The sequence below is a fragment of the Mauremys reevesii genome, linkage group 20 (assembly GCF_016161935.1).
Source record: "Mauremys reevesii isolate NIE-2019 linkage group 20, ASM1616193v1, whole genome shotgun sequence".
In the NCBI taxonomy this organism is placed as follows: Eukaryota; Metazoa; Chordata; order Testudines; family Geoemydidae; genus Mauremys; species Mauremys reevesii.
Window position 1 is genome coordinate 9,224,594 of NC_052642.1, and position 24,094 is coordinate 9,248,687.

Sequence of the window (24,094 nt, forward strand, 5' to 3'; positions counted from 1 at the left end):
TGAGCTATCCCTCCCCCCCTAAAGTCGGTCAGTCACTCACTCACTCTTCCTCTCCCACAGCTGTGAGATGCCACCACCCCCGGTGAACGTTCCAACCCAAGACTGAGACCAGTCTTTCCCTCCTGGCTTTTGGTGGCTCAAGGCACAGCCCCGTCCTGTTGCCCATCTCCCGGTCCCATGACGGTGCTACTCTCAGTTGCGCTACTTCTGATGCACCCAAAGCCTGATGCTGCCGTGTCCTGCCCTGACGTGATGCTCTGCTCCCAGTGCTCCTTGTGCAATCTTGAGTGGTGAGGCAAGGAAGGGGCTTGAAACATGAGGAAATCTGTTCCTACCATCAGCACACAGCTGCTAAACTCAAACCATTTGTCCTGCTGCTGCTGGATTTTTGAAGTAGGACATATCCTGCCTGGGTCTGGAATGAGCGTCTGTGCCGCATCACGACTAATGATGGTTCCAGGGGGAGATAGGAAGTCAGACACAAATGGAGAGCAGATTTTTTTTTTTGCACGTGCTGGCTGCACTAAATACTAAAGTCTCGTGTAATAGAAATTAGGTGACGGAAATAAATTCTCTGTGTGTGTGTGCGCGCCTGGTGTTGATCGAAACAGTATTTGTGCTTAATACTTGGAGAAATTGCTCAAGAACAGTTCATGCTCGGGAAAATATTAGCCTTATAAAGCTGCCGGGGTCAGCGTCTGCTTGGATTATTCCCTGCATCTGTGCCGGCTGTACCAGCAAAGTGTGCCTGGGGTCTAATCTAACTTGTACACTTGGCTTTGTGGAAGATTTCTCCCTTCCTCTATTGGTATTCTCTTTCTGGGGTGGGGAGGCTGAGATCTGTTTCACTCTGGTTTATTGTAATCTGAGAAATCCACCCTTTGATAACTATCAGTCTCAAGCTTTTTAATTTTGCAAGTGAGCCTTCACCTGGCATGAGGCATTTAGAAAGGGTTGCAGGTGTCTACATCCCATTCACTCCACGTATGTGGACCGATTCAGAGGTGAAGCGTAATGTAGAAGGTATAAAAAATAGGATGGTCTGGAGTAGGAAGCTAAATGTTCTATATTAAAAGACCAAATGGGTCATTCTGTAGTTCCCATGGCCTGAAGGCTGCCAATGAATCTGTCTGTCAATCATAGATAATAAACTACTGTTGTATTAGGTCAAACTGAAATCTACCTTATAGAGGCAGCCCAAGGCACCTGAAGTTTTATCTAAGCTCTTTCTCCCTTCAGTTAAATTTCCTATGTTGTAAAAATAGAACCATAACAACTGGTACGAAATACAAAGTTTTGATGATGGGGTTCTGACTGCACAGCAGATGCTTGAGATGGGGTGAAATCTGATAACTGCCTTGAATTTTAAAGGGCCAACCTTTTCTCCACTAGAGAAGGCTCTTCCAGCTGGCATGCATTGTAAAGCATCCCTGAAAATGCCTCTGATTTATAGTCTAGTTGCCCCGTTAGAAAGGATCTAAAATAATCTAAAGCAGACATCACTGAAAGATATAAGAAGCCTCTTATCTACTGAGCAGCGTTTCTGAGCACACAGCATCACTTGAGCACGCTCATTTAGCGCAGCCTTTCCTGAAATACTAAGGGGAATTGGCGATTATAAAGATGAATGTCAATAAAAGAGAATTGATGTCTAGTCGGGAGGGGAGAGCCTTAGAAGGGTCTGATCTTTAAATGACTGCTTAGCAGAAAGAACCGAAAACTTTTCAAGTGAACATCTCTCCCCACATCCTTCCTCGCCTTAATGAGAAACTGTCTAGAATGTATTGTAAACAAAATGTGTTTCTTGTGTCTCGAGGAGAGCTTCAGGCTGCCAACCCCTTCCATCATTGTAGGGTGTGATGTCCAGGGGCACTGGCAGATTCTCTTCCTTATTTCCCATTCTCTCTGCCCTTCAAGATTCTCCGTTGTTTTCTCTCCTGCTGAATGCAGACTAAGGTTGTTCATTCCTCAATGTATGTAAATTGAGTGGGGAAATGTTGCTGTGGCTATCAGAGGTGGCCGGCACTTGCTAGTGGGTGCTCAGCACCGCCCAGCATGGGGCCCATTGTTTGCCATGGTATTGGACGGTTGGATTTGCCCTCCCCACTTTACACCACGCCAGCATCACTTTACTTTAAAGTGCAGAGCAGTTAATGAAAGGCAAATTCCCATTGAAAAATCAGACAAATGCTTCAGAGACCAAAGGAGTTTGTGAGAAATGTTACTGGAAGAAACGCAACAAGCGAGGGGCTAGTTCTCCTCTTGTGTACAGCAGTAGAAGCAGGGAATAATCAGTGGGACTACATGCTGGTGAGATCAGAATCTGTCCCATGGATGAGGCCCTCCCCACTGGGGACTCAGGCATGGCCTTTTGCTCTGGGCTTAGCGCATGGAAGGGGCACTCACTAGCAAGAGGAAGACTTTAGGAGGGCCTTGCTTTGTTCAGTATCCGCTTCTTTGGCCTGATGGTAATTCTGGCCTGACTCTTCTAGAGCAGAGCTGATGGACTTCAGAGAAGCTGCCTCTATCCCCCTGCCCACATCCTGGTTGGAAGGAGAGCTATTGTGATGCAGGATCTTGAGTGTGAAGGTAAAGTTCTGGGGCTCAGAGAGGCCCCTTCCCCATCTATTTTCATGTAGTGCTACTATCCAAGTCTTAGTTTTATGCAGGCCTTGCACCTGCACTATTGAAGTCAGGGGGAGTCTTTCCGCTGACTTCATTGGGCGCAGAAGCAAGGCTGTATTACCACATTCCCCTGGTTAGGGGCTCCATGGGTCACTGCTGAAAACTGCCCAAACTCCACTGCGGTCAAAAGAGAAACATACTGATTTACACCAGCTGAGGATTGGGCCCCAGGTCTTCTGCTTGGCCTGGGATGAGATGGCTGGTCGTGCAAGCTGAATTTCTGGAGCAGTTTTGAGCTGATTGAGCTGAGGACTGCAGGGGAAAAAGAAACAGCAGTGCTTTTGTGGGTGGGGACATTGTCTGCTCAGTCTGTATGGTGAGCGTGTGCCTCTTGGATTTGTACGGCCGCATTTCTCTCTGATGGCTTTCTCGTGTCAGAAGTTCCTCTGGCAGCTAAAAACTGAAGCAGGTGTATTGAGAACAGCAGATAAGACTCCGAAATCTCCTGATCGGTCTGTTTTCAAATCCCAGTGTGGAATGTGGAAGCCCAGCATCCATTCTGTGCTCGCTTTTGATGGTGCAGCTGTTAACCCTGGGACTTCAACACCATTCGAAGTCACTGACGCCAGCCTAACAGAAGAGAAGGGCATAGAAGGAGAGAACCTTTACTCCAGTTTGTGATGAGCAGCTGGGGCATTTCTTAGCAGTTAAGCAGGTGCAGTATTTGCCAGCAAAGAAAGGGCAGCCCAGGCCTCAGAGGGAAAAACCACTCAAGGTTGCAGCAAAATGCTCACTGAGCTCAGGAAGGCGGAAGAGACCCGGGTGGACAATGCAAACACAACTAGCAGGCGCTGACCTGAGGAGCTGGTCTTCCCATGCGCGTCACTGAGGTACTTTCTGTTGGATTACTGTGGAATTGTGCTAGGCTTCTACAGAGTGTGTTGAGGCTTGGCACAGCTTGATCGGAGAGATAGCAGACAACTTGAGAGAGCTGTAAAATGCAGCTGGAAACATTAAAGTCTGTTCTAAGTTAACTTCATGAAAAGCTTCTTTTTTTGAAACAATAAAGGCTTGAACATCAAATACCGAGGAAGACATGAAAAGGTCCTGCTGTCTGTTGGCTTTCTCCCCACATATAGCTTCACGTTTTTCCCCCCTCCTCCACTTCCTATTATTCTAGTATCTTCTAAGAAGATGGAAAATTACATTTCTTTTCCTACTGGCTTCGTCCTTTTCCCACTTGACAAGTATTGAGTGCTTCTAGGGTGTGCGGATGTATATGCATGCACCTCTGGTGTTTTTAGGGGAGCAGAGACACTTAATAGAATAGAATATCAGGGTTGGAAGGGACCTCAAGAGGTCATCTAGTCCAACCCCCTGCTCAAAGCAGGACCAATCCACAACTAAATCATGCCAGCCAGGGCTTTGTCAAGCCTGACCTTAAAAACCTCTAAGGAAGGAGATTCCACCACCTTCCTAGGTAACCCATTCCAGTGCTTCACCACCCTCCCAGTGAAAAAGTTTTTCCTAATATCCAGCCTAAACCTCCCCCAATGTAACTTGAGACTGTTACTCCTGGTTTTGTCATCTGCTACCATCGAGAACAGTCTAGATCCATCCTCTTTGGAACCCCCTTTCAGGTAGTTGAAAGCAGCTATCAAATCCCCCCTCATTCTTCTCTTCTGCAGACTAAATAATCCCAGTTCCCTCAGCCTCTCCTCATAAGTCATGTGCTCCAGCCCCCTAATCATTTTTGTTTCCCTCCGCTGGACTCTTTTTCCAATTTTTCCACATCCTGCTTATAGTGTGGGGCCCAAAACTGGATACAGTACTCCAGATGAGGCCTCACCAAGTGTGCCAGTTGCGCACACACACATAGTAAGAGATGGTCCCAACCCCGAAGAGCTTGCCTAAGACAAAACATAAGGAAAGGGTGGGAGAAAGGAAGTGTGGAACTGAGGGATGGACAAATGAAGTGACTTGCCCAGGCTCGCAGAGGAATGAACCCAAGTGTCTCGAGTCCTAGGGCTTGTCTACATGATCATGTAGTTAGTGGCAAGCTGTGGTGTGAATCTACCCTATGCTAGCCCGGTGTGCGCTAAATGCCCATGCGGACCCTGTTGCTGTGAAACAAGAGTAGATCCGAGTACACTAGGGAACTGGGTGATCGAGTCCACATAGACAGGTAGGGTAGATTTATACCCCGGCTTGCCACAGACTTTTGTGTGGACAAGCCCCTTGTCTAATAATATGAACGTCCTTTCGCCCCACGGAACAGTTCTGCTTTGGCTGAGGAATGGATTGAGTGAGTGTAAAAGGTTTTTTCCCCTCCAGTATCTCTTATTTGTGCTCCTGTGTCTGCAGGAATGTGCTCATCTCTCAGGCTTAGGTTACGCTAATGCCTGCTGCAGAGCCGAATGGTGCTCGGACGTGTGTGTGAACCTCTCATTGGTTTTGGTGCACTAAACAAAATGGCGACCGCCTCTTATCATCGTTTTTGTTATAGTCTCGTTGCCAGAGTGGCACCTTAATTAGTTTGGATTTATTTAGATTCAAATCAGTAAGATCCCCAAACCCACCACTCCAGGCACTCGGCCGCTTTGGCTAGAATCACAGTCCACAGGCAGCAGCACAACGCTTCTTGCACCGGCTCATGTAATGGAGAATAGGTGGTATTGCAAGAGTCCGATGTCCGCTCTGACCTTGGTTACTGAAATGAGGGGGTGGTGAGTCCCTTGTTCTGTCTGGCTTTCTGAGCACGAGCAATCTCCCCCTGTACTGTTGCCACCAGGCCTCCTGGTGATGAGCAATGGGGTGAGTCCTAGCGCAGTCAGTACTTCAGTGTTCAGTGGCCTTTTTCTCCCATACGTTGTCCCGACCTGCCTGCGCCTGGTCTCAGTTACTGCGTCTTCTCTTGTTTCCATCATTGGAGCTGCACTGGGATAGTTAATTAGCAGGCGATTTCCCAAAAGTGCAGACACTGCTGAAGTGTCTCAGTGATTGCCCCCCCCGCCCCGATCCTTCCCAGGGTGTTGCAAGGATTATTTAATGTGTCCAATGTGCTTTGAAATCCTCAAATGAAGAGATGTTGTATCAGGGCCCTTGTCAGCATGTGGAAGTTACGCCGGCTCCGCTTAAATGGGTTTAAAAACCAATTTAGTTAAATCGGTGCAAGCCTTGTGTGGACAGATTTATATTGGGTTGGTATGTCCTTCTACCCGTACTGATGATAGAAAAGCCTGTGTAATCCAGGCTTAAATCAATCGGCGAGTGGTTCTGGACCAATTTAATTGTCAATTTAGAATGTCACTTTTAGTTAAACCGGTGAAACTTTTGTGTGTTGACCGGGCTAAAGTGGAAATGTATTATTATTGTTAATGATCTATAGGAAAGCGGAACCTCAAATGCTGAGAAGAGTTGTAGTGATGTTCGTTGTGTTTACATGGGTCTGCTCTCTCTGTCTGTCCCATACTCCCAGACTGTTTGTGCTTTGTCACTTGCATTGCCTTCCACATGTTACTGAGCATCTGGGACTCTTGGATCGGAAGCAGGTCACTATAACTCGAGCTTCGTTTATCAACATACATTCTGGTTATTGCCCTGCTGCATTATCTGGTTGGTGTTTAACCACAGCTGGCTTTAAAAAGCAATAGCTCAGTTTCCTATTTGCATAGAGGATTGTTTCAGAAACAACAATTGTTTCAAAAGCAGAAGGGATCCATCAGTTCCTCCTTAAGCAATCAAACAGCATCCGGGCAGATCACTGGCAAAAGTCTGCAGAGTATGATGAAAGAATTAGTCCTTTGCCACTGAAAATCCCTTGTGAATAGGTTTAGAACGAATGGCAATAATGTACTTGTGGTGGTTAATTTTCTGTGCATTTAGAGATGCAAGGAAATTGTTGCTGTAGATACGCTTTAGCTGAGGTTTAATGGAGGAAATTAGCAGGGAATCGCTGGTATCACAGAGCTGCGCAACACTGAGGAGTAAGAGAGCCTTCAAGCAAGGGGGATTTGCTTTTCAGAAAAACTGAGGGCTAAGCAGATTGAACCCAGTGAAAAGAAGTACACTGGCCAATTAATCACAATAGTTTCAATGAAGTTGTGTGTGTGTGAAATCAGGAAAAGGGGCTGGCATATCCGGGATTGGTGCTGGGCGGGTGAGTTCTGGCTCTTTCATGATTGGAAGGGGAGAACACTGAAGTTCTGAACCTTGCTCTGTCCTACAGTGGTGGCTGGACTCTTTCTTTCAGGCCTTCTGCCCAGAGTGTGGTGGGGGAGGACGTGGGATAGGGAATGGATGTAGCAGGGGCCTGGGAGCTGTTTAATATTTGTACGGTGTAAGGTATTGTTTAAATCAATGGCACTGAGAGGCTCTCTGTCTTCTATGTATTGGAGTTTCTGTGCCTGGCTTCCCATGCTCTTGTAACTCCTCCGTGGCTTTTTGGAATTTTGCAGGATTTTCTGTCATTTACAAAAACTAAAACCAATCCATTGGGAGAGAAAATCATTTAAACAAAACTTTAATGCAGTAAATGAAAGGGGCTGTATGGAATCTGTGATGTAGAAAGTGACATTGCAGGTGCCTTCTTGTAGTTCTGCTTCCAAAGTGCCATGCGACTGACTGACTGACTGCTGCTGCTTTGGTGGTTGGCAAGGCCTTGTCTACACTCTGATGACGAGGGTCTCTAATTGTCCATTGGTGGATGGTCTAGCGCAGCTAGGACTTAGGTGACCTTACCACTGTGTCCTCTAGACCTGCTCTGAGCAAGGTTATCGAACCCCTGTGTCCTGCTGTGACACTTTCTTGGGGCTCCCAGGAGTGCGGGTCACCTTGTTAAACCCCTGCTTCAGCGAGAGAGAGGTGCTGGTACTAAACTGGGGGATGGCTCCCTGTCTCCCCAGTCTGTGAGCTACCCCTGACAAACTTCTCAGAACTCTGCCAGCCTTTACTTTGCCTTGCGGATAACATTTGGTGCACCCCAGTTCCGCTCTTCCAGGGTGCTCTGGTATCTTGCAGTATCCAGTCCCTGGATACACATTAATTACCAAGTCTGCTGCCTCCAAAGAGACACTGTCCTCACCAGCTTTCTTGCTTCCACTAAGGTTACTACACCACCCGCCGAACGGTAGCGATCGACGATTCGATCGATCGGATATCTATCCGTCTCATCTATATATCCGCGATCGAATGCGCTGAATCTCGCTCATTCCCACCCACCGCCGGGCGGTGGGCGCGCGCGATATGGACAGGGACATCCGATCGATCGCGTGAGTGCGGGTAAGTTATCGATATAAGATACTTGACTTCAGCTCGTATTTTTATTCGCTGAAAGTGTATCTATCTTATATTTTTTTTCCAGTGTAGTAGACCAGCCCTAAGAATTCACACTTTGTGATTAAAACAAAGGGAAGTTTATTTACAAAGATAGAGGTTCAAGTGACAGGAGTCCTTGTGGCACCTTAGAGACTAACCAAGTTATTTGGGCATAAGCTTTTGTGGGCTATAAGGGTTCTAGTCCGTGAAAGCTTATGCCCAAATAAATGTGTTAGTCTCTAAGGTGCCACAAGGACTCCTCCTTGTTTTTGCTGATACAGACTAACACGGCTTCCACTCTGAAACCTGAGTAAGAGTAGTAGAAACAGGTATGATTACAACGAAAGCAAAAGTTATAACATGCTTCTAAGAGACTAAACACCACTTTAGCAGGATGCAATCTTTGTCTAAGTTGCATCTCTCACCTAAAGTGACCTCTCAGCATCTCCAGTCCCCTGGGCCAGGATCCAGCTTTTCAGGATCCAAAATGCATGGTCTGTTTTGTTCCCTCCATCATGGACCACCAAGGGGTTCCCTTTCCTCTTCCTTATAGTCCAGGCAGTCTTTGAAAGGTATCCCTTTGCCGTGTACCCCTAGACAAAGTTCTTTTCTCCTGCTTTGGGGTGCTGATGCCAGATCGTCTTTCTCATTCTCCTTTTAACTTGCTTTCCCTTTTGAGTTAATACACAAATGAAGCTTTCTTTGTGTTGAGTTGCACAGTGTCTGATTTACATTGGAGAACAAGGCAGACAGGTAAATCGACATTCCTTTGTCTGGGAAAAAATGTGTTTATTTGCCCTGCCTGGTCACACAGTTTAAGGGTATTTTTAATAAGTACCTATTTCGTGAATAACATGCATATGCGCATCCCGCAATGCTTATGGTGGCCGGTAGGGGATAAGCTTTTGACCCTCTACATGACGTTGTTTATGGATAAATACTGTGACAGCAATGTGTTAGGTGTAGTGAGTTTGTCAGGGCTGATAGGAGTTGCTGTTACATGACAGTAAACCCTTTGTCACTGGGCATTGAGAGACTCTTATGGTCATACGTGTCCACAGTAGCATTTCCACCATAGCTACCGCCAGCCAGCACTCATAGCGCAAAGGTGGGGAAATTTCCCCAAAGCTGCTGAATGCACGATTCTCGTTAATTTACGATGGGAACTGGGTGTCCAAATCCCCTAGGCAGATGGGAAAATCCCACCCTTCATGGGTAATTTATTGTCCCTGGATAGTTGTGCTCAGACAGGAGTAACGCGGTGCATCTGCATTTTGCTGTCCTTCTGCTCAGCAATGGATTTGAGCACTAATGCTGGGTTTAAGTGGTGTGTAGGGTCTTGAGCAGCCCTTCTGGACTGGGGACACTGTGGGGCTGAATGTCTGGGGAGCTGAGCGGCTGCAGCCATTGCTGATTTTTTGCTGGAATTGCGGGCGCTCTGAGCTTTCAAAAACCATGCCCTTGTTGTTTTAAACCGGAGTCATTTGGGAGCTCGCTCCAGAATGCTTGACAACCAAAACTGCCAGTGACCTTGAATCCAGTGCACGTCATGGTCAATTGAGGGCGATGGGGGGAACCACCGTGACCAAAACCCTCCCCGTCCTCCAGGCACTTCCACTTCCTTTTTCTTTTTTCTTTTCCTGCAGGAGGTCAGCAGAGGAAAGAGCAGGATGCAGACTTCCAGAAGAAGGCAAAGGACTGTGGCCGGAGCATCCCGAGGGTCTCCCCGCATCAAGGCTCAGACGTTTACCTACTCAGGAAGATGGTAGAGGAAGTGTTTGATGTGCTTTATAGTAAGAATCTTCACAGTTCCATTTGGGTTGTTTTTGAAGGGACTGGTCTCACCAACAGCTGAAGGCCCATTATCACCCTGACACGCTGAGAAACTGGGCCTGTATGTACTTGTGGCTACATCTTTCAACCCTGCTCTAATCTAGCCATTGCATCGTGATCCCTCTTGGCCTCGATTCAGCACAGCACTTAGCACATGCTTCGCTTTAACTTTAAGCACATGCTTAAGTCCGTCCTTGTTTAGCAGAGCACTGACTAATCCCTTCAGAAATCTGCCCCTGTAAGCACTTGCGTAAGTCCAATTGACTTAAGTGCTGGGGTGAGTAGGGATAGATTTAAACATGTGCTTGGGTGCTTTACTGAAGCTGGCTCTCAGAGCCCAATCCTGCACCCCACTGAAGTCAGTGGCCCTTTTGTCACTGGGCGAGTGCAGGATCAGGCCCTTAAGAGATTATGAAGGGAACTTTATAGCCTTATAGACACGGAGTGTACATCATGTTGACTCCATTGAAATCAATGGGCCTAACTGTTAACGTTTTCCTCTGCAGAAAGGCCCTAGAAGAGACTGTTCCATGGCTCGTTAACTAAATGTGCCAATGAATAAATTAGTGTGTGTGGGGGGGGGGGGGGGCGACGTCCTTAGAAATGCTGTCCCTGCAGCATTCTCAGACCAATGCTGTGCTCCCAGCAGATTTTGTAAAATGTGGTCTTTATCCCTAATGTGGCTTTTAAGGTGGTTTTAGTGCCAAATTTGACTTTTGAAGGAAAAAGATGATTTTCCTAAGAGCCCTGCAACCTGAGCTCCGAGACGCAAGCTAGTTTCATTCCAGCTCATAAATCTTCCCCGGTAATAAAGACGCCGCAGTTAAAATGTAGCTGACCACAGTGTTGCTGATGTAACCGACCGATGACTGTGTGTGACAGGTCTCTCACTGTGCCTGATCCACAGAGGATAGGAGTTGTTACAGTCCGAGCTAGGGAGCTTTAGCTCGCACTGTAGCTGTATAGGCATTTAGCTCTGGAGGTCTCGGGTTCAAATCCTAGTGTTGGTCAAGATGGCAGCAGTTGCACATGCACAGATGAGACAGGCTTCCAGCTCACCTTTCTATAATCCGGGCTAGGCCAACAGTAGTGAAAACACATTTGTATTAGCAAAATGAGAATGCACCCCAGGATATTCCCGCAGAGTGAAATTTGCCCCTTGCCGAGAGCCAATGCAAGGGCTTACACCACTTTCGTCCCACTTAAATCCTCAGTCAGGTTGAAATATTGCCTAGACAGTGTGGTGGCCTTCTGCACAGTGGCAAATTAGACCCACTGAGAAATAGTTGTCTTCCTGGCTGTAGTCTCAGGTTCGAAAGTTCTGGCCCCAGGGGTGCATAGGCAGCCACGGCCCAAGCAGGGTTAAATGGAAGTTGGTTGCTGCACAGGGGATTACAAATATTGCCCTAGTATATGTTGGAAACTGGTCCCAACTCAGCTGAGAGTTTGCCGGGGAGTCCACGGAGTCTTGGAAGAACAATGATAATCCCTAATCCATTGATTCACTGTGTCACTTCACATGCCGTTGAATGCTTGTTTTACAAAGAAAATGCATTGCTTGCCTGAAGATGAACAGGGGACCGATAGACTGAATCTCAGCCCTTAACAGTGAAGGTCAGATTTGTTATTGTGTTTATAACTTGGCATTTCGATGGCGGTTTTGCCGTCCGTTATCTAGAATCAGTTCAGTCTTGTTATTAGTTACTGTGTAGCACCCAGAGTGCTAAGTGCTTTGTAGCCAAGTAAAGAGACAAGTTACCTGGGTTCTGTTCCCGGTTCTGCCACTGGTCTGCTGGGGTGACCTTGGGCAAGTCATTGTATTGCCCTGTGCCCTATCATTAGACGTCAAGGTTTTAGAAATCACTTAATGGATTTAGATACCATGTCCCATTACAGTGGGTGTTCAGGTCCTCTCCACGGCTTTCAGATCGCAGCCCAAATGGACACTGTAGGGAAAGGCAAGTGAACGAGCAGAGAAAGTCAGCACTCGCCTTGTTAGATCCCCAGGTGAGAGGGGGGAGGGGAAGAGGGAGAATATGAATGTACGTAATAAAATGTACCTGTTTGAGGGTCAGTTTGGAGGAAATGAATTGAAAAAGTAAAACAGCAGCTGTGGTGGTGCATGTACACGTTTTTAAGACTTAATGGGGAACGGAGTATGGCCTAGTGGGAAGGACACTAGACTGGTATTCTAGAGACCTGGGTTCTATTCCTGCCACCAGTCTGCTGGTGTGACCTTGGCCAAGTCATTTCATTGCTCTGTACCTCCGGTTTACTATCTGTAGAAATGGGATAATGATAGTCACCTCCTTGTGTGAAGTGCGTAGAGATCTACTGGTGCAAAGCACTATGTTAAAGCTAGTTGCTATGATTAGTTTTATTTATTAGTGTCTAGGGCAATGGACTAGAAGACTTGGGTTTGATTCCTGGCTCGGTCACTGACCTGCTGTGTCACTTGGGCAAGCCACTTCCCCTCTCTGTGCCTGTTTTTCTCCCCCACCCCCCAACCTTTTGCCTGTCTCGTTTCTTTAGATTGCAAGATCTTTGGGGCAGGGACTGTCCCTTGCCGTGTGGTTGTACAGAGCTTCGCACAATGAGGTGCCAATTTTAATTGGGGTCTCTACGTGCTACCTTAATGCAAATAATGTTTGGCTGACTGTTTAGAAGTGTGATGCATCAGTAATTTACCATGTCTTCAGTGGCAACCAGGGCTGTTCTGAAAATCAAGCCGCAGATTTTTGTGCACATCTCTGGTGCACAGCTATCTTGTCTGCTAATCTTCATGCCCCATGTGAATGTCCCTTTCTTCAGACTATAACCAGGGTGTGTCCAGTTCCATATTGACTACAGCAAACTGTGCTTAAGATGGATGCAGAACCTGGCTCTGTATCCTGTATCTAGAGGTCTGTTTGAAATTAACAATTCTCTTTCTTCCATTTTTATCCTTTAAAGAAAGTTGCCTCCTATCAATGAGGATGAAAAATAACAGAAAACGCTCACTCAAAAGAATCCCAAATCCCCTATGGAGCCCAGTAATCTCTTCACCAACAGAATGACTGATTATCATGGAGTTCTATTAATCAGACGTTAATGATGATTATTGTCTCTCTTTAGTTAAAGCGTGAGCCTCTGCTGGGTTTGCTGAAGGTCACTTTGAAGGTAGCACATTACCCACGAAAACTTGTCTAGGCACCTGCAAGCATCTAGCCGATAATTGGTTGCTATCAACATTATTTGCTTCTTTCTTCCTGTCCTGGGGAAGGAGAAGGGGCGATATGGGGAAGTGAAAATCTGCTGCAGCCAGTGTACTGAGGCAAGGAATCAATTAATACTTTTCAAGCGAGCAGAGAGTGTACTCACAATGTTGTGGTTCAAAGGTTTGTTTTGAAACTTCTGTTATGGAGTTAATTAAAATGTTATCCATCCAAGCTATAAGGAACACTGATTGCTTGAGCAAGTCACACATCATTAGTTGTGTTCTTTGAAGCAATGCTTTGTGTTGAAGAAATTAGTTTTAATAAGGACTCGTTGACAGTGCCATGAGGTTTCCAGGATTTTGTAAAATCAGCTACAGGTTAAAAAATGATTTAAATGGAAATAGTTTACATACAATCCCACGACTAATTACAGACCTCTTAATCAGGGTTTCCCCTGCATCAGTGCAGTGACATGGATCGAAGTACCACAAAGAATGATGAACGAATGTACTGCTGGGCCTTACAGCCAGATGTGCTGCACTTTTACATGCATCTGGATGCTGAGTTACTGAGTAATTCATGGTTTCAGAGTAGCAGCCGTGTTAGTCTGTATCCACAAAAAGAACAGCAGTACTTGTGGCACCTTAGAGACGAACAAATTTATTTGAGCATAAGCTTTCATGGGCTCCAGCCCACTTCATCAGATGCATAGAATGGAACATATAGGAAGAAATATATATACATACAGAGAACATGAAAAGGTGGAAGTAGCCATACCAACTGTAAGAGGCTAATTAATTCAGATGAGGTATTATCAGCAGGACCAAAAAAAACTTTTGTAGTGATAATCAATAAGTGCAGCTCTTCAGTCTCCTGGTCAGATCTTCTCTCTCTTCAGATTTCAGCAGAGCTATGCTCGTTTACACCAGCCCAGCTTCTGGCCCATAGTAACTTCTACTTTGTCAGAAGGAGAGAGAGAAGATCCGACCAGGGGACTGAAGAGCTGCACTTATTGAGTTACACCAGATCATAGAATCAAAGAAATGTAGGGCTAGAAGGGATCTCCGGAGACCCTCAAGTCCCAGCCCCCGGCACTGAGGCAGGACCAGGTAAACCAAGACCATCCCTGTGGGAGGTTTGGAGGTTTTTAAGAACCTGTGGGACAATTACGGGGATTCCACAACCTCCCTTGGAAGCCTATTCCACAATTTAATTTAGGAGAGTTTTTCTGAATATCTAGCCTAAATGTCCCTTGCTGCAGATTAAGCCCAACATTTGATCAGCGTTCTCTTTATAACAGCCCTTAGCATATTAGCAGACTGTTAGCAAGACCCCTTAAGTCCTCTTTTCTCAAGACTAAACAGGACCAGTTTTTTTTTAAGCATTCCTCATACGGTTTCTAAACCTTTTTATCATTTTTTTTGCTCTCCTTTGGATTTTCTCCAATTTATCCACCTCTCTTGTAAAGTGTGGCACCGAAAGTTAGACACAGTTCTCCAACTGAGGCCTCACCCTTGCTGAGTAGAGCAGGAGAAATACCTCCCTATGCCTTACATATGACACTCCAGTTAATATACTCCAGAATGATTTGAGCCTTTTTAGCGACTGCATCACACTGTTGACTCATTCAATCTGTGATGCACTATAATACCCAGATCCTTTTCAGCAGTACTACCGCCTAGCCAGTTAAAGGCATTAAACACCTCAGCCTTCTTGATGTCATCAGTTATTAGCTCTCCTTCCTCACTAAGTAGATGATCTACAGTTTTCTTTATCAGTCTCTTGTTCCCAGTGTATGTAAAGAACCTCTTCTCACTGCTTTTTATGTCCCTTGTTAGGTGTAAGTCATTTTGTGCATTAGCCTTTCTGATTTTGTCCCTACATGCTTGTGCTCTTCTTTTTGTACGCCTCCTTAGCTATTTGTCCGTGTTTCCACTTTTTGTAAGATTCATTTTTGATTTTCAGGTTATTAAAGAGCTCCTGATGGAGTCTTCCTATCTTTCCTTCTCACTGGAGTAGTTGGCACTTGTGCCTTTAATATTGTGTCCTTGACTAACTGCCAGCTCTCCTGAACTCCTCCCTTAGATTTTCTTCCCATGGGACCTTACCTACCAGTTCTCTAAGTCTGTTAGTCTGCTTTTTTTGAAGTGCCTTCTCCTTATTCTGCTGCTCTCACTCGCTTTCCTTACAATCATGAAATCATCATTTCATGATAGCTTTCGCCCAAATTGCCTTCCACCTTCAGATTCACAACCAGTTGCTCGTAATGAAGTTTAAAGTGGGTGTCCCCTTGTTCCTTCGTCCGTTTTCTGAAACAAAAAGTTGTCCTCAATACATTCCAAGAATTTGTGTTTTGCCACATCACAGTTCCTGCTCCTCTTCATTGGGGTTTTGTGTGACTTTATTAATTAATGTTTGTGAAGTGACTGAAGAGCTATAGATAATGGCCATGTTTTGTTATAACAATATTATGGGTGGGAAGAATTATCCTGACCAGTTCGCACTGGTGTCTGCAGTCTCAGTCCTGCTCCTCATCTCTCTGCTAAAGCCCTGACCAGCTGCAATTGTGAGCAAATTCTGCCTGGAAAAGCCAGTGACTTTATCCAATGTGTAATTGTGCCTGTTTCCTAGGTGAAGCCATAGGGAAGAACAGTGTGGTGCCCTTGCCCTACGAGAAGCTGATGAAAGAGCCAGGATTGCTTGCAGTTGCTGGCTTGCCTGAGGGACTTGGCTTCCGGAAGCCCACGGAATATGATGTGAAATCCCTGATGGCGATTTTGGAGCACAGCCACAGTATCCGGTTCAGGCTAAAAAGGTAACTTCATAAATCCTGAGAGGGTGGGAGCAGGGAGTCTTCGTTTCTTGTCCACACTGAGCCAAGTCCAGGGAAGGACCCTCCCCTTTGACTTCAGCGAGCTCTGAACCAGGCCTCTGAAGGGTTTTGTGTGGCAACTGCATCACGTGAGGAGGGAGGCTGCAGAGCATGGTGCCGTTTGTCTCATTACACACGGGCTTGGCTGCTTTATGGGGCTCTCTGAGAGCCACATAAAAAGCTGCCCTGGCTGAGTTAATTAATACCTCGACACCACCGCTAATAATCATGTGCTGCTGTTTTCCACTCGTCTGCGAGGTGCAGATGTTCATTAAATACGGTGTGCTGCTCCCAGCACTGGTTTCTCTTGTGAACCTTGAAATGTAGGTGCAACCATGTTAAATCATGGCGTACAAAGACTTGGTGCGTGTGAGAGAGACTAATTTATCACGGTCTGGGGGGCCGTGGGATCTTTCCTTAATTATTGAAAGTGAAAACAATATCAAAGTGTTCCTAAACATACAAGGTTAATTACATTCGTCTGTGTCATTACATAGGAATTGTATTTATGATGAGCAGGATGCTCTTACCTCACCAAAGGGAGTTCCAGTGTAAACCTCCTAAACCTCTTTTCCAGTCTAGAGAGAGTATTATACTGTGCTAGGTGGTCAGGATTTTTGCCTGAAGGAGTGATATAGGGGCTAGGCACCCTCCATGCTATTATAGCCACATTTCCAAAAGTGACCTCTAATTTTGGTCGTGTTAATTTTTGGCCCTGCCAAACTTGAGGCACGTTGGGCCTGATTTTAACGAGTGACCAGCGCCTCCAGTTTCCAATTTGAAACGAGTTAGACCTGGGGGTGCTAAGCATCTCTGAAATCGCTCAGTATGTCCAGTTGGACATGTAAAATCAGAGGCCACTTTTGGAAATGGGCAGTTCTCTTCTGAAGCATGTGTAATATTCACCACGTTCAGATGGTCAGTACAAGGTATTACACACCACCTGAGTTCGCCTGAAGCCTTATTTTGAGTAGAACTTAAGTGGTGCTTTATCCTTGACTGTGCACGATGGTGAATTCTATCCGTAGTTTCACCCCTAAAGGTTGCACTGAGCTGTCTAATTCCTCTCCCCCGCTTGCGATATGGAACTAGGCCAGTTTTCACCAGCTGTGGATCTGGCTCATAAAACGTATTGTAAAGACTGACGTACCCTTCTGAAGAGAGGAGGGAGAAGATGAGGCAGGTTTACAGCTCCTTTGACAGCTGCTGTAGAGTGGAAATGATAAGCAGAGAAGAAGCTGGGCCAGTCATCAGAGCAGAGTGGAGATTGTACTTTCCACCCTGCTGGACTGTCTTAAAATGATTGATTGTTTGGAAGCTGTCCTCTCCCTTTCCTCCCCATTGCTTTTTAGCTTGTTCTCCCCGATGCACGCCATTAAGACATGTAACGTGGACAGCTTGGGCACAGGCCCATCCATGCAGCTTGAAAGTTGTTGCAAACCGCTTCCCCACCTTGGCTATATGAGCAAAACCCTTTTTTCCTTGCTCCAGGAACCCTCGTGCCCCTGACCTGTAGGGCTGATTCAGCAAACGTTTAATATCAAATGAGATTGAGATTGCATGCAGTGCTGCTGAGCCAAGCGGTGGTTCTTGTTGCTGATGTTAGCTGTACGCAGGCTGTAGTGCGCAGTTCCTATGTCAGATGCCATACGATGGATCTTGAAAGTACCTGTGTTTTCCTCTTCTTTGTTTTTTCCCATTCAGGCCAGCAGATGAGCCCAGCAGAGAGGCAAACCCTAATGTAGAGTTGAATTGTACCTCCCTAGCATCCAAGGGCAGTCGGGATTCTGGTCCAAATAACCAGATCACTAAACCAGCCAGTCAAGACACTCCATCCACTGTAGCCATGACCAATTTCTTATACGGTGTCTCGCTGCCTACGCAGATCGCCACGGACCTAAAGCAGGAGATGTCTGCCAGTCTGCACGGGGTGAATGCAGCCAGCGAGATGCTGATGCCCAGGCCCTCAGGAGAGCTGAAGGTGCCTTCCTCACAGGAGTACAGCGACTGCTGTGGTAATAGCCTTGCGTTTGCTCTCGAAGGAGGGCCTGGCCTAAAGGCCATTGAAGTCGATGGAGAGGCTCTCATTGACTTTGGGTCAGGCCCAAGATCTGTCTCAAAGAGACCAGGAGCAGTGTTGGGGGTTAACGCAGTTATTTCAGGTTCCTCTAGGCCTGCCTCAGGTGGCCCGTAGAATTTCACTGCACTCCCTGTCACCGTTGGGTACGTTTTAGCCTTGGGAGTGGGGGACCATTTGTGTCGTGCCAGCGCCTTTAGTTTAGAGCGTCTGGTGGATCGTCGGAGTATAACTGAGGAAAAGTCGTTCACTGGTGGGAGGAGGTGATTCCATCTTTGCCAATGGAAAGGCCCCAATTGATCTCAGGGGACTTTGGATCGGCTAGCTACTTGGTAGCTGCTCATTCTGAAATCCTCAGCACCACAAAGCGCTTTCAACGGGGGCCATTTTGGCTTTCTAATGAAAGCCCACTGTATTCCTGTGGGTGTCAGGCAGCGGAATCAGAATCTGGATTTGGGCCTCACCCTCGTTCCCTGGGACAACAGACTTGCCATGTCCCACCTCCCCACGCACTCCCCTGTGTGGATCTACAGTTGTACAATCCTATCTGAGATGAGGCTTCTCTTCAACCGCTCCGGTGATGCGCTCTCTACGAAGGTGCAGACCCCAGCCATTTCAGGAAGCAGAGCAGCGCATGTGTGTGTACTATAGACAGAACTAAGGAACAACATGTGGGTTCTTTTCCCCTTTAAAATAACTGGTGCAGAGTCGTACGTACCTGAGATGGGGGAGAGCCTAAGTCTGAGGGGTCAGAGACTCAGCTGAGGATTTTGAAGGGAATTCAAGGGCTCTTTTTCCTTTTGTGTGGCTCTGTATTGAAAATCTCTGAATGTGACTCTGTGGGCTCGCCTTAGAGTAGTAGCAATGTAGTGTGCATGTGCCACCAATGGCTTTTTAATCCCTGTGTTTTCTAGGCCTGCTCTGGTCAGGTGATGTGATGGCTGCAGCACCAGCAGCCAGTCTATACCAGATCACCCCTCCTCTTGCTGCCACAAGCATAAAGGGCCCCCTGCATTTCGGGATTATACAAATCCCTACAACTCACCCCCAGTCTAGGGTGACCAGAAAGCAAATGTGAAAAATAGGGACAGGGTGTGGGGGGTAATAGGAGCCTATATAAGAAAAAGACCCCAAAATTGGGACTGTCCCTATAAAATCAGGACATCTGGTCACCCTACTCCAGTCCCTCGCTGGCTCAGGGATGAATATTGCCCAGAGAAGGGTTCAGTGACTGGCCCAACGCCACGCACCAAGTCAGTGCCCAAGCTGGGAATAGAATGCAGGAGTCCCTGCTTCCCAGTCCTGTGCTCAGTCTGGCAGAGTCAAGGCCGTGGTTACCCTTCTGTGCCCGCTGGGGCGGGCCTCTTGCCCCTGCTTGTATTAGGTGATAGGGCTCTTATAGTTCCTTTCACCTTGTATTTCCTTGTGTCCAGGACAGAAATCGGCAGTCCCTGGTGGTCCGCTCATCCAGAATGTGCATTCGTCAAAGCGTATCCTCTTCTCCATCGTCCATGACAAAACAGGTGTGACGCTCGCTGGGTCTGGGTGCAGGGGGCACTGCCAGAAAGAGGGAAGGGAAGGGAATGGCTTCTGGCAAAGGACCCAGCCCCTGGCCACTTCGGCTGTTTCCCCACTGCTCAGCATGGCTGCCGAAGTAGTCGGCTTGCGGTGGTCGGTGCCATGCTCAATGATCTGTCCGTCCCCAAATGCTTCTGGCTCATCCTCCATGAGGAGCTGCCGGGACGTTTATCCCCTTCTGCCTCCTGAAGCTGGCTCCATAGAGAGCCTAGTTGTAGTGTCAGCATAGCAGCTGGGACCTGTCTCTGTACGTGTCTGTACCCCGCCCTCCCTCCCTGCCTCCTCACCCTAATACCTGAGTGCAGCAGAGTCAGGAATCCCCTGTGAAGCAGGGAGACAGGCTGCCCATGTTATAAATGGGGGAATTGAGGCACAGTGTAGATTAAATAACTTGCCCAAAGACTGTGGCTGACCATCCTTCCTGCCCTGCCTGGCTTTGCAAACAAAAAGGACAGACTGAAATTCCCATGTGGTTTCCAAATAATGAAAATGCAACAGTTCTGTGGCTCTCACAGTGGATGCCCCAAAAGCAGAGGAAGATACCATCCCTGGCTTGGGTAACATGCAGTGTAACAAACAATTAGGCATTCCCTTTCCCCTCCACCTATTGAAAATCTAGGAGAGTGAAGTTAATACAAGATTTTAAAACTTCTTGTAATGATTTTTAAAGGTTGGCTTATGGTTGGGTGCATTCTGTTCGGAAGGTTCTTTCATTTGAATGTTGGAAATGTAGAGTCATTTCCTTAGAGGTCCTTTTCACGCATGCGCAGCTGCAGAGGAGTACCCTGCAGGATGATGGAAGAAGCCTAGACCTTATCAACCAAGCTGGCAGCACTTGCTCAGGAAGGGGAAATAACTGTTTATAAGGCAGCCGAGCCTTGTTCCTGATTCCTAACACCTCGCAAGCGAAAAGTGCATCTGCTGTCTGTGTGCCATATGGAAGTTCCTTATTTCTTATATTTTGTTTTGATAGATAAATGGGACAGTTTTATAAAAGAAACTGAAGATATCAACACCCTTAGGGAGTGCGTGCAAATTCTGTTTAACAGTAGATATGGTGAGTAGGAGTTAAAATTCCATTATGCATCTGCAGTGCTTGTGGTTTGCATAACATTATGTAGCAATCATTTTTGTTCCCTAACACAGCAGCAGAAGCCATATGCTAAACTCCCTTCTCTTTTTAACACTCCTTGCATGGCAGTGCCTAGGCTCATGGCTTCTATTTAAGGTTATGTCAATATTTCCATTCCGAATCCCCCATATCAAAGTATTTGTAGCTTAGCTGCAAAGTGGCCCCAGTCTGAAACTTAATGCACAGGTTCTCAGCTTGAAAGCATGTCTTATGTACCTCCAGCAAAGTTTTAGGAGGAACAACCGAACCAAGACTATTTGAAAATGAACGTAGTGCAGAAATAAAGATACTGGTTATTCCAGCTGCTTTTAACATGCTTGGAGCTCACAAATGGCTTTGTTTTGTGGTGTTAAATTATGAATCCCCCTTTTTATGTACAGTCCCATAGGTTTATTTTCCTTAATCTCCTAGCCAGGCGAGCATCTGTAAGCAAACTAAATCAGTCATGAATGGAATCGATTCGATGGCCTCTGTTCATGAAGAACGAGGGTGCTTTCTGTGGTTCTTTCTAGTGAAGAACAGGGTTGGTATACGCCTCTAACCCTATATAACGCTGTCCTCGGGAGCCAAAAAATCTTACCGCGTTATAGGTGAAACCACGGTATATTGAACTTGCTTTGATCCACCAGAGTGCACAGCCCCCCCCCCCCCCCCGAGCGCTGCTTTACCGCGTTATATCCAAATTCGTGTTAGATCGGGTCATGTTATATCGGGGTAGAGGTGCATTTATACCCTATTGTACCGTGGGCTTGTCAGTTCTCTCAAGCTAAGCCGGCTTGGCCTTGGTCAGTACTGAAGTGGGTGACCTCCAGAGAAAAGCTGGCTGCACTGAAGCTTGCGTGAGGCATCTCTGATTTCTGTATCTTGATCCAAGTTGTCTCAGGGTCCACCCAGCTCTATACATTCCATTATAAGACTGCACAGGTTTCTCCTGGGTGGTGGTTGCTGTTTCAAGGTAACTCTGTACGTCCCCTGATTTGAGTAGTGTGAGATGTACCTCAGCATTTTTAAAGCTTAGTTTAGATTTTGTTTGTCCTTTGCTTTATTTCTCTGTTTAACTTCTCCCTTAGGAGTAACTTTGGGGCAGTGACGAGGGATAAGTTAAACTTGGAGCCCGGGGCTCTGTTGCTGGGGGAAAAGGAGGATAGTAGGACAGCAGACATGTACCTGTTTTGCAGATCGACTGGGATCTGTTGAATTACGTGGTCTTCACCTTCTCTTTGTCGTCTTTTAAAAACAAAAAAAAATCCAGTTGGAAATGAAAGCCATCTGTTAACCTTTCAGCTGAAGCTTTGGGTTTGGACCACATGGTTCCCGTGCCATACCGGAAGATTGCCTGCGACCCAGAGGCAGTAGAAATAATTGGGATCCCTGACAAAATACCATTCAAACGACCCTGTACCTATGGTGTCCCCAAGCTCAAACGAATCCTGGAGGAAAGGCATAACATCCACTTTGTCATTAAAAGGTACACAGCTAATCAGAGATATTTCAAAGAGGTGACATGGATGACATTTTAGTCTACCTATTTTGTGTGAGCATGTAGGTAGCATTCTGTTCTAAATTTAGTTCCTAAATAGTAACCAGAAAATTGTATTCTGTTGGTTTGGTTTTTTTTGTTAAATTACATAATGGCAGCAAATATTGGATCACTTTTTCTATTGAAACAAACTTCCACACAGAAGTACAGCCAAACGTGCAGCTGAGGTACCTTAGGAATGTTTCCACCGGAGGCAGAGAGATGGGTTCCTCTTGAATCAGTTTGGGAATGAAAGAATAGTAAGCACATTGGGCTGATTCAACACCTGGGAAAAGATTTTTCCAGTATGGTTTTACAAAGAGTTTTTTTTTTTTAAACTAACTATGTTTAAAGATTAATAGACCTAAAAATTGACTTACCATGTGCTATATAAATAATTACTTTGTTTTTTGCAAACAGATATGTGGGTTTTGATATCCCCCCCCCCCAATTCACTGTTTTTCCAGCTCTCTCTCAATTTTTTTTGCTTTTAACAAAAACCAAATCAATGCCAGTTGCCCAGTATTTATAATCATCCCTACAATAACAAACCACGAATGTTATGTCACAAATGCTTCAGTGACAATGGCTCTAGATTAGCCTAAACATTTCAAGAGTTTTATCTGCCTGCACATTAAGTAGGCTGTCAAAATGACACATGACAAATTCAAATTGTGCCAGCTGAGTGCATATTGAGATATATATGGTAATGTTCCCCCTACCTATCAGGTCTATCTGCCTGATAACCACAGGTATGTTGTTGTTTTGTTTTTTTTATAGTGGTTTCTACTTTTTGCACTAGAATAGGAATAGGGTGGAAAGCTGCACAATTATTTTGTCATTCTCGGTGTATATAATCCCTCCTCATCTCTCTGGCAGAGACATCAAGGTTTCCTATCTAGCTCGGTCAACTGATCACCATAGTACTCAGCACCTCGGAATCATTATGTGTATCAAGGCTGTAGGGCAGGGCAGTGCTGTTCTCCCCATTGTACATATGGGAAACTGAGGCGCAGCGGGATTTGCCCACGGTTTATGGTGGAGCAAGTTTCATGCTGATGCCCTAACAATCCATCCTCTCCTCACCATTTTGTGAGGTTCCCTCCCCGATGTGCCTTTTTTTGTTTCCCCCTTCTTGGGTTCATCTGAAATCAACAAAATTCTTAACATAATTTTCATTGTTACTTAGAGCTGTTGGTTTGTGTTGTCAACAAAAGCTCCCTTTATTGGGGAGGGAGACAAAAACCACACCTTTAATTACAAGATCTTTGGAGAAAACTCAATAATTCCCTTAGTAAAGTCTTTGCTAGCACCTACAAAATGCAGTGTTATTACGTTAGTGTTCTTTATTGTGTCCAAAGGCACCTGTCAGGGCTGCAATCCCTTGGTGCTAGGGCTATAAAAACATAGAAGAAATAGCACATCAGTGCCAGATCTGAATTTCTAGACACCTACTGCCACTCAATTTCCAGCTGAAAAAATCAGTGATTCCAGTCATGAATTCTCCACTTTCTCTTTAATCAACTGGTACGATGACTCCTGTTTTTTATGTCACGGGAAATTGTTCTTGTGTAGGATGAGAGGGTGTAGATGAGGCAAGATTAGTCCCTTTTAGAGAGAGGCCTCGTGCCAAGCCCTCTAGAAAAATCCACATCTGAATTATGCAGCTTGGACTCCTCCCCAGTTCTTCTGCAGTGCACATAGCAGTAGTTTATTAATCTCGTGGCCCATTGTGATTCCTTTAGAAAATATACACTCCAGTGCACTGGCTCTCCCCCATCAATAGACACAGTGAATAATGACGCGCCAGTTTAAAGCAGTATGTCCATTCGTTTGTCACTAGACCTGTGCTGAGGATAGAGGTTCTGTTTCACTACGGATTTTTAGATTCCAAGATTTGGCTTCATGCTAAAGTGGAATGGAAGCTGAAAATTGTGATATGCTT

The 24,094-nt window shown here is 46.0% G+C and overlaps 1 protein-coding gene across 8 annotated transcripts in view; it reads left to right on the forward strand.

Moving 5' to 3' along the window:
- The window catches only part of GTF2IRD1 (GTF2I repeat domain containing 1), a 168,854-nt gene that overhangs the window by 77,785 nt on the left and 66,975 nt on the right, over window positions 1–24,094 (forward strand). For all 8 annotated transcript variants that reach the window (XM_039507606.1, XM_039507608.1, XM_039507607.1 and 5 more), the window contains exons 4-9: window positions 9,588–9,734; window positions 15,603–15,786; window positions 17,548–17,858; window positions 19,354–19,443; window positions 20,472–20,555; window positions 21,915–22,098. In XM_039507606.1, the coding sequence (XP_039363540.1) occupies window positions 9,588–9,734; window positions 15,603–15,786; window positions 17,548–17,858; window positions 19,354–19,443; window positions 20,472–20,555; window positions 21,915–22,098 (1,000 nt within the window). The remainder of the gene's footprint in view (window positions 1–9,587; window positions 9,735–15,602; window positions 15,787–17,547; window positions 17,859–19,353; window positions 19,444–20,471; window positions 20,556–21,914; window positions 22,099–24,094) is intronic.